This window comes from Octopus bimaculoides, chromosome 11 (assembly GCF_001194135.2).
Source record: "Octopus bimaculoides isolate UCB-OBI-ISO-001 chromosome 11, ASM119413v2, whole genome shotgun sequence".
Lineage (NCBI taxonomy): Eukaryota > Metazoa > Mollusca > Cephalopoda > Octopoda > Octopodidae > Octopus > Octopus bimaculoides.
The window spans coordinates 64,337,249-64,347,452 of record NC_068991.1 but is presented as its reverse complement, the minus strand read 5'-3'; the positions used below and the strand labels follow the sequence as shown (position 1 = coordinate 64,347,452).

The window sequence follows — 10,204 nt, the reverse complement described above, 5'->3', positions numbered from 1 at the left end:
ATATATATAATTCAGAAGCATTAATGGGTAAAAATAAGGTATAGAATTGTAGGTTTCGATGTAAGAAGCCAATTAGTGTATAATATTGCTTAAGGCGGTATACATTCCACGCAGCAACAGAAACGACAAACATTAGCAGTGTTATAAATGCGGTTAAATTAAGGGAATATTGGAAATTTGTTTATTGGAATAACGTTCGGTCGACGAGTATTTTTGACAAAATTTATCAGCCGTTCTCTGATCAAATATTTAACATTATATTTAGATATTTACAGTAATAATTTACTTCAATTTTCTCTATTTTACCATGAGTCAACGAAGAATACAGTAAAAAGAGGGGAAATATATGCTTCGGTGAATGAGTTAAATTAAAGTTTCTAGCTATAAAAGAAATTGCAAAGTGATTATAGTTTCTGACAGTTATATACAGTATATTAAAAAAGTAATTGTACACTCGCCTCAAGGTCTAGTCTTTTTGTTGCAGTGTTAGGGCTTCTATTCCTTATGACCCTTAGAACTACGTCAATATAGCGCAAGCTCTCGATAGGATCTCCCATACTGGTGAGGCCAACGAACAGAGGCCGGGTTTATATGGACCACCTCTCCCCAGAGGTCGGACTTATATGGGTTTGCATATGATCAACATCCCTAGCTAATAAAAAGCATCGATGGTAATTTTCAAGGCAACGGAACCTGAGCGTGAAAGGTCTTCCGTTAGCGAGGCAAGTACGAAGACAGTTCTCAAAAATAAAAACAAAAAAAAAAACAGGGATCCAACTGGTGGGAGATAGAAAAGACAGCTTAGGATCGAAAACAATGGAGAAAAGTCGTAGATGGCCCGTGTTCTAAACAATGCGAATGCTTAAGTAAATAAGCAAGCGTACCTATATTAATATTTAGGTATTTAAGACACAATAAATTTGTAATGTACTGTAAAGCATTTAATTAGCCATCCTGACATTCTATCTGTCAGCGCTACTTTAAGATATATTAAGATATGTTATATTTTAAGACTGTAGGTCTAGTAAAAATGGTAAGCCACTGGGCTCGGAGCCTGATACTATTAACAGTACTAATGGCATTTGGATGAACTCCCAGTCTAAAGAGAGTGGTGAGTTTAACGAACGACCTGTGTACACATGTGCAGATGAAAGTTATTCTGTGAAACGTATTGTAGTATTGGAACATGGAGTTTCTGGTTTAAATGCTTGTAACAAACTCAATATCGCTGAAGGCACTCAAGAAGCATGTGGTGATGAAAGTTTCGGCGTTAAAATTAGATTGATTCTATGTTAGAACCCCATAGGTGTCGATTATGTATTGGATTGCTCTGGTCGATAATATAACTACTGGTAAATCTCTGCGGTTCTAGTAATTGATACTTTATTTTTACCTCATTAATTGGATTTCATACCCAAGAAGAGCATGCTAAGAAACAACATTAAACCAATACATAACAATAAATACTGTGGAACATTTATAGAGCTCCAAGCCAATTCAGTTAGTTTCTTTCACTTTGCGTACGCTGCAGGTACAATCGTAAAAACTTAAAAGTGAAAACGTTCAATGACCTCACTAATTGCTGGCTGAAAAACAGAATAATATTTAAATACATATAAATATTGGAAATCAAAGATTATTCAGTAATCTATCATCATGATATCTTCACTTGAGAGAAAAACTGCACGCATTTTTGCCTCCATATATCCACTATACAGTAGAGGCGCAATGGCCCAGTGGTTAGAGCAGCGGACTCGCAGTCATAGGATTGCGGTTTCAATTCCCAGACCGGGTGTTGTGAGTGTTTATTGGGCGAAAACACCTAAAGCTCTACGAGGCTCCGGTAGGGGATGGTGACGAACCCTGCTGTATTCTCTCACCACAATTTCTCTCACTGTTACTTCCTGTTTCTATTGTGCCTGTAATTCAAAGTGCTCAGCCACTTGCATGTTAATTTCACGAGCAGGCTGTTCCGTTGATCGGATCAACTGGAACCCTCGACGTCGTAAGCGACGGAGTGCCAACACGCATTCACTATACAAGGTAATATTTTTACATCCCATATTGGGTAGAGATATCTAACTTCTGAATTTTTCATTTTTATGGTGCACGTATTTCTCAGGAAGTTGAGCCAAAGAACCGGTTTCAAGGTGTCTGCTTCGCAAGTAAAAATCTGGCTTAAGGTTTTTAGCGGCAGCATGTTAATATCATTTTGTAAAATTGATATTGATTAAGATCCTTAAACTACTACTGAAAAAGGAATAGGAGAAAATTACCCCATACGCCATTAGGGAACAAAAGAGGTTGGATGTCCCTCGCGAAAAATATACTTACCCAGGATGGAATACCCGAAGTTTCTAAGCAGTCGATTAGCAGGTGATCGGAACAGATGGGCGTTAGTGTTATGGAGTGCCCTCAGCCAACTTTGTAACTAGTTTTTCTTTGTAATTATTTCTATTTTATAGTCATATACATACCTACATACATATGTTCGCGCGCACGTGTGTGTACATGTATATAATGTAGATTCCAGCGTGTTTAATAACGATTGTTGTATGGCGATTTTTGTGTCGTGCGGATGAATCCGTGTGGTCAATGATAAAAATAGGTATCATTATTATTATTATTTTTATTATTATTATTATTATTATTATTATTATTATTATTATTATTATTATTATTATTATTATTATTATTATTATCATTAATAATATTATTATTGAATGTTATGCACAAAGGTATTACAGTAGGATTCGATGTCCTTGATACCAAGTCACGAATAGTTTACTTACATCTTAAGGATTGAGAAAAAAACATTGCTGTTCCTAATGGAAAAGATTTCTGTATTAATTCACTTGTCGTACTTACTCTTATCATCATCAAAGAAATTGCCAAGTCTTTGGGGGAACGGAACCCAGAGCACCTGTGACTACTGGGAATACTTTTGCAGAAATTCTCAACAGTCTTCGCATTTCTGTTACTAAGTATTTCTATTTTCATTTTGTTTTCTTGTTCTTTTACCACTATATTCACATCAGCAGAAAAAGCGACATCTATGATAATTCTTGGCTCAATTATTATTATTATTATTATTATTATTATTATTATTATTATTATTATTATTATTATTATTATTATTTGCTGGCCGCCTACACTTTTTTCTGCAAAATAGGGGTAGTTTTTCCTGTTCAGGCTATCCTGCGTTTGAGAATTTAAAATCAATTTAACTTTCTAAGACATCTCAACACTTCTAAAAGCAAACTTCGTTTGTTTGTTTACGTGCATCGTAATTTGAATTTAATATTATTATCATCATCATTATTATTAGTATCTCTATCGTAATACTAGATATTGTTCTTTGACTAGCTTTTACGACATTCCTTGTAATAATACTTATTATTTCCTTCTCGCGCTTTCTTTCCAATAAACTGCAGTCAGGTCTCTTCCTCAATTGTATTAATGTAGTAAGATAGTTGATGTTTTAGTGAGTTGTGTAAACATATATTCTTGATGAGTTGTGTAAACATGTATTCTAAACGAAAACACAATTGAGCCGAGTTTAATAACCGAAATAATTATTTTAGGAACAATAATGTTGTAACTTATGTATTTATTCAGTTCCAAACTCTGCATATTGACGGAATTAAGCTCATCTCATGACGTTAATGAAAAAGTAGTTAGTTCTACAAAATCACATTATCAGAATAATTGACAAAACACTCATTAGTAATATCGAACAACAATAAACTCGATTTGTCTCCGGTACCTATTAACAGATATATAGTTTGAGACAGTAAGTAACTAAGTGCAACTTGTGATAGGAAATGAAATATCGACTGCACAGTGAGTATGCCAGCATATCAACAACATAGCTATCTGCAGCTCTCTGTACATTGAAATGAAATTAAAATCATTATTCTTCAAATGAGTATATATAAATTCATGTTCAAAGTTTACATAGTGTTTCAAGTGTAGAAAGAAGGATATCATTTAATCAGTAAATATAAATACACAGCATTTGATGTTTGAGGAATGAAAAACGTTCTTGGAATCATTTGATAAATTTCCTGTTTGATGTTTTGATCAATACCGTTTGTATATTTCCTCTCTATTCATTTGCCATCTAGGAAAATGTTTTCCATACCATTCTTTGTGAACGGTTTTGATTTTCAGTGGAATTTATTGGTTTCAGTTTTTGAATGTGACCCATTAAATTTCAGATTGTATTGCTCGATCTGTCGCCCTATTTAGGGCTGAAAAAATTCAATAGAACAATGACCTAATTTAATGGTGATATAATTACACATCTCAAATTTTCATCTAGTTACTAATGAAACACGTTACCACTCTTCACAGTGTCCCTAATGTTGATAGTTGTGAATGGTTTTTAATGCGTGGTATGTACCACTTGGTAGACAACGTCGTTTCCAGTCTTTTGCTTTGAAAATGACAGAACTACTCATCCTTGTCGTCAGTTGTTGTCTGGCCTACACCCTTCCCTCAACACCCCTTTCGTTAGGTGTCTCTGCAAATGGAAAGCTTTCCAGAAAAAGTCCCTTCATCTCATTCTTTCTTTCTTTCTTTCTTTCTTTCTTTCTTTCTCTATGTCTCTATTTTCCTTTTCACATACACACACACATACGCGCCCACACACACGTATCCTTTTCCTTTTCCTTTTCACACGCACACACACACACACACACACACACACACACACACACACACGCATAAAGATGGAAAATGTCAGGTGCAATCAGCTAGCCAATTAAAACGCCTTTTGTAAACGACATCAGAATGTTGTGAGGAAACCTCTAACGCTTCCAAACATCGTTCCCTTGCCGCGCAACCTATTTACTGTTACTGTACGTGAATTTTAAAATAGCATGACACTTGCTTCTCTCTTCCCGGCCATCTTAACGAACACAGCTCTTTCATTATAATCTAATTTTTCAAAGTTCTGATACACAATTTACAAAAACTTAACGTTCAACATGCTGTCCTTTTATCTAAATATATTCTAACTTATAACGAACATAATTATAGTGGGATTTTGATTAAATTTTCGTTATGCAACACACAATCGGTATATACCGCTTGGGAAATCTGCAGTTATTGTGGTCCCTATAGGTTATATTTCAAAACTGCACACTATATATATGACAACATTATTCTGCAATATAGTATAGAATTATTTATACATTAGGGTTTCTGTGAAAATTGCGCTTTAAGAGCAACTAGCTTTATTCTCTATTTCCAGCTGAAAGAACGCTGAACATTGAGATTTCATTGAACATTAAAGTGCAATCACGCAGCCTCTGCGTGTGTGTGTGTGTGTGTGAGAGTGTAATAAGAACATCAAGATTTTTTTTGTATATTGGCACTCTGTCAGTTGCGACGACGAGGGATCCAGTTGATCCGATCAACGGTACGGCCTGCTCGTGAAATTAACGTGCAAGTGGCTGAGCACTCAACAGATACGTGTATCCTTAATGTAGTTCTCGGGGAGATTCAGTGTGACACACAGTGTGACAAGGCTGGCCCTTTTGAAATACAGGTATAACAGAAACAGGAAGAAAGTGTAAGAGAAAGCTGTGGTGAAAGAGTGCAGTCGGTTTCGCCACACCCCCTGCCGGAGCTTCGTGGAACTTTAGGTATTTTCACTCAATAAACACTCACAACGCCCGGTCTGGGGATCGAAACCGCGATCCTACGACTGCGTGTCCGCTGCCCTAACCACTGGGCCTTTAAGCCTCCACTTTCCCAAAGTAGATTTGCTCTGAAAAACGAATGAGTTTATATTATTCTCTCCTCTAGGCACAAGTCCCGAAATTTTGGGGGAGGAGACAGTCGATTAGACTGACCTCAGTACGCAACTGGTATTTAATTTATCGACCTCGAATTGAATGAGTTTTAATTGAATAATATACAAGACGCATCCTGGATATATGATGGAAAATAACTCTCCATTGAGGAAAGAGTGCTCTTTTTCTTTTTCATTTATGTAAACTAACGAGACAATATATATGCTCTTCTTTATATTGAATTGTCAGATAAATTCATTCGTTTTTTTAAAAAATACTTGTTACTCTAATGCCATATGTTTGGAGAGAAGTAAATCGTATTCAAATTTCAAATACGATAGATAAAAATTGTAGAGAAAGTGCTGAATTACACAAACAAAAACATCACCACGATAAAAAATGTTTTTCGTGTTAATTCTAATAACATCGGAAAGGGTTAAAATAAATGGAGAACCCCCCCCCCCCACAAATTTACATATCTAAGTTTAAGTGTTCTGTTTGTTGAAGGTAATGTAGGACACTTGCTGAACCTATGACGCCTAACGAAGATGAAGCATGTCCATGTCTATAGTGCCCTATTCTCTTCAGATAACAAAACTGTCTTTCATAAGCGATATGTCAATTTTGAAGAACTGGAGAAGTTTTCATTCTTGAGATTATCTCCCCTTCTCATATGGAGTTACTACCAATTTCTTAGTGGAAATTGGCCTATTCTCTCCAGAAACGAAGATAGATGAAAAAATTTAAAAATTCATCGTGTATATTATGTAATATATCCTGATTCGTCTTTTTTGTTCAAATACATACCAATGTCCACTTTGAATTATTTCTCTTAGCCCATTCTCTCCCCACCCCACACACCCAGTCATCACACACACACATGCATACATGTATCCGTGTGTCAGTGAGTGTGTATGGGTGTGTTTACATACGAGAGTGGATTATACGTGATGTAATTTATATTTGCATTGTTTACTGACTCACACTTCTATCTATCTATCTATCTATCGAGCTAGCTAGCTAGCTATATATATATATGTGTGTGTGTGAGAGAGAGAGAGAGAGAGATGTGTGTGTGTGTATGTATACATACATACATACATACATACATATATATATATATATATATATATATATATATATATATATATATATATATGTATGTATGTATGTATGTATGTATATACGTGGATAGATTGATACGTAGGCAGGCAGGCAGGCAGACAGATATAGAACCAAGTCATTCAATGTATGTCGAGAACACGTCTTGTGACATAAGCATTTACGTAGTTTTGCTATTTGGGTTTTTGTTATTGAATAATTACGGTAAGAGAAAATCTACAGAAAATGGCAAAATGACAACACCCAAAACTCTCAGCCTTTTCTATTTCAATAGTTATTTTTAACAAATATGTCAAGGTTACACGTCTTAAAAGTTTATAGGAAAAAGTTGTGGACAACATAAATCACACGCTCTGGGTAGCTAAAATAAATAGAATAAAAATAAATAAGATCTTTGTTACTATTATTCAACAGTGAGTCAACCATTGACGTTTATTTTACGATACAGAAAATAAAAAGACTGATATTTTTCTCACCATAAAACGAATGTTGATTTTTAAATCTGCATGGTTTTAACCTTAAACTGATTTATAACTGAAATATTTTATAACACCAATAAATATTAATCCATATTCTAATTTATTGTATTTCAGGCCAATCAACTCAAGGTAAAACAACTTGACGGTAAGCTAAAATACAATTTTTTTTAACGTCATTATGTGAAAAAACTATGTGTTATTTAAAAAATTTCGTTTGAAATTTTAACGAAAAGTTTCATAAATATATATCCATATTAGCAACGTAGTAACTACGCTATTAGCAGAATTGTTTTGCGCTCTTTAGGTATGGCCTTTGCTGTTCTGCTCTTAAATCCTACCAAAGGTATCCTTGCTTTTTAGCCTCTCCGGATCTATAAAATGATATATCTGTCAACTAGTGAGTTTTATAATATCGTCCATACCTCTAGCCACAAATCTGAAGCATGGTCCTTATGAAAAAAAAACGGTAAATATTATATTGGTGAGTTGACAAAACGGAATAAATACATTGTGGTACTTTGTGATTTTCCCGTGTTCAAAGCAACTTTACCCTTCATGCTTCAATGGTAGCAAAAATAAAATGTCAGTCATTTTCCCACTGGAGTTGTTACAAGACTCTACAGCCTTCCGTGAAAGAAAGGTTTGGTATCATGATAATTTTGTTTTGAAATTTTGGTATAACACCTGCAATTTCAGGAGAAAGGTGTAAGTCGATGACATCGATCCCAGTGCTCAACTGGTACTTATTTTATCGACGGCGAAACGATGAAAGGCAAAGTCGATCTCGAAAAGGCAAAGTCAGCTTCGACAGAACGTAAAGACGGCCATATGCATTTTGCCCAGACAGCCAACAATTCTGCCAGCCCACCGCCTTAAGGTATTGTGGTTATATTGGCTTCAAATTTTAACGCCGACCAACAGTATTGGGGGAGGAGTTAAATCGATGACATCGACCCCAGTGTTTAGCTGGTACTTATTTTATCGATCCTGTAAAGTAAAGTAGACTTTGGTAGAATTTGAACTCATAACGTAAAAACAGACAAAATGTATTTTACCCGGCGTGCTACCGATTCCTGCCAGCTCACCATCTTAAGGCGTAGTTATATCAGAAACGATTATTGGTTCATATTCTCAACTTCTAAGTTGAGATTCCGCTTCAAACTTTTTTAACTTATACCGTTAAGAAAGAAATGAGCATCTCTTCGGTAACTTATTCATTTTTAGAAAAGAGATATTTGCGTGCAGACGATAAGAATATTCTTCTTTTATTACGCTTTTGCTATCTTATATCACATTGAACCACCTTAAAAAGGCGGAAAGATACATTTGATAATATACTTTGAAATAAGCTATCTCTAAACTTCAAGAATGCTTTTGCTCAGAGGTCTACTTAAACATTGCTGCCTTGGGACCAAGAAACATCACCAAATTATGCTTATTCCTCGGTTTGGGCGGTCAATGATCTTTCTATGGAAGATTAGCTTACATAATTATAATATTTTAAAATGTGTAGAAGTAAATCTAAATGTAAACTTTCTTATGAATAAATAAATAGCAATAAAATTTTAAAACTCTATTATACAATTATTTGTTCTTGCCTCGGCGGCGTGTATATTAAAATTGAAATGATGCAGAAGAGATTATCGTTATTATTATAATCAAAATCATTGTTATTACAATCAGATTCGTGCTGGCAGAATCGTTGGCACGTCGAATAAAATGCGCAGCGGCATGTCTGCATTCTGTGTTCAAATCTCACCGAGGTCGGCTATGCCATTCATCATTTCGTGGCCGATTAAATAATCATCAAACACGAGCGATGTAATCGATAAAAAATATCACCTCTCAAAATTGCTCGTTTTATACCAAAATTTGTAATCATTATAAGTTTTTACCTCAAGGGCAGATATACGAAAATTTAAACGTTACATAGAAGATTATTCTCGTTATTGTAACGAAGCGAGCCAGCAGAATATTTAGCACACCGAATTATATACTTTTCGGCATTTCATCCGTCTTTACATTCTGGGTTCAAATCCCACCGAGGTCGCTTTGTCTTTCATCTTTTCGGAGACGACGAAATAAGTACAAGTTAAGTAATTACTTGCTCCCTCTGCCAGCCTTGTGCCTATATTAGATAGGATTATTATAACCAGAATTACTGAATAGTTAGAACGCGGGACTAAAATGCCTCGTGGTATTTTTTCCGGCTCTTCACTTTATAAGTTCAAATCTCGCCTCGACCAGTATTGCCTTTCATACTTTGTGGGGTTGGCAAAAATGCTTTAATTCCTTCAAAAGTTTAAACCTTGCGTCCTGGTTTTCTCTTACGGGTGGCAGTTTAACAAAATCAAGAGAGCGTTTGACAAAATGCCTAGCATATGATAGTTTTAGTTTCATAATTGAGTATGAATTTCGTATTGTTTATAACACAAAGGATCCTAATTCGAATATCGAATTGACCTTCATTGTGTCATTTTGAGGACGAATTGTGTGGATGTGCCTTTATAATAGAGAGAAGCTATGATATTTGTTACAGCCGGAATTTTGTTTTGTTCATTACTTCATGAGACATTGTTTCCAGATAAAAAAGTTAAATTTAGACTGTTGTATATGCAATACAACACACACAGACATAGAAGGGGAGTGGGACGATATATAAGCTACTGTGTGCGTGTCTGTGTGTTCACACACTCACTCATTCACTCACTCAATCACTCACTCACATATATATATATATATATATATATATATATGTGTGTGTGTGTGTGTGTGTGTGTGTGTGTGTGTGTGTGTGTGTGT

The 10,204-nt window shown here is 35.1% G+C and overlaps 1 protein-coding gene across 1 annotated transcript in view; it reads left to right on the top strand.

Moving 5' to 3' along the window:
- The window catches only part of LOC106883843 (squidulin), a 195,676-nt gene that overhangs the window by 104,523 nt on the left and 80,949 nt on the right, over positions 1–10,204 (top strand). Inside the window, exon 2 of the mRNA XM_052971897.1 lies at positions 7,517–7,547. Within this exon, the coding sequence (XP_052827857.1) occupies positions 7,517–7,547 (31 nt within the window). The remainder of the gene's footprint in view (positions 1–7,516; positions 7,548–10,204) is intronic.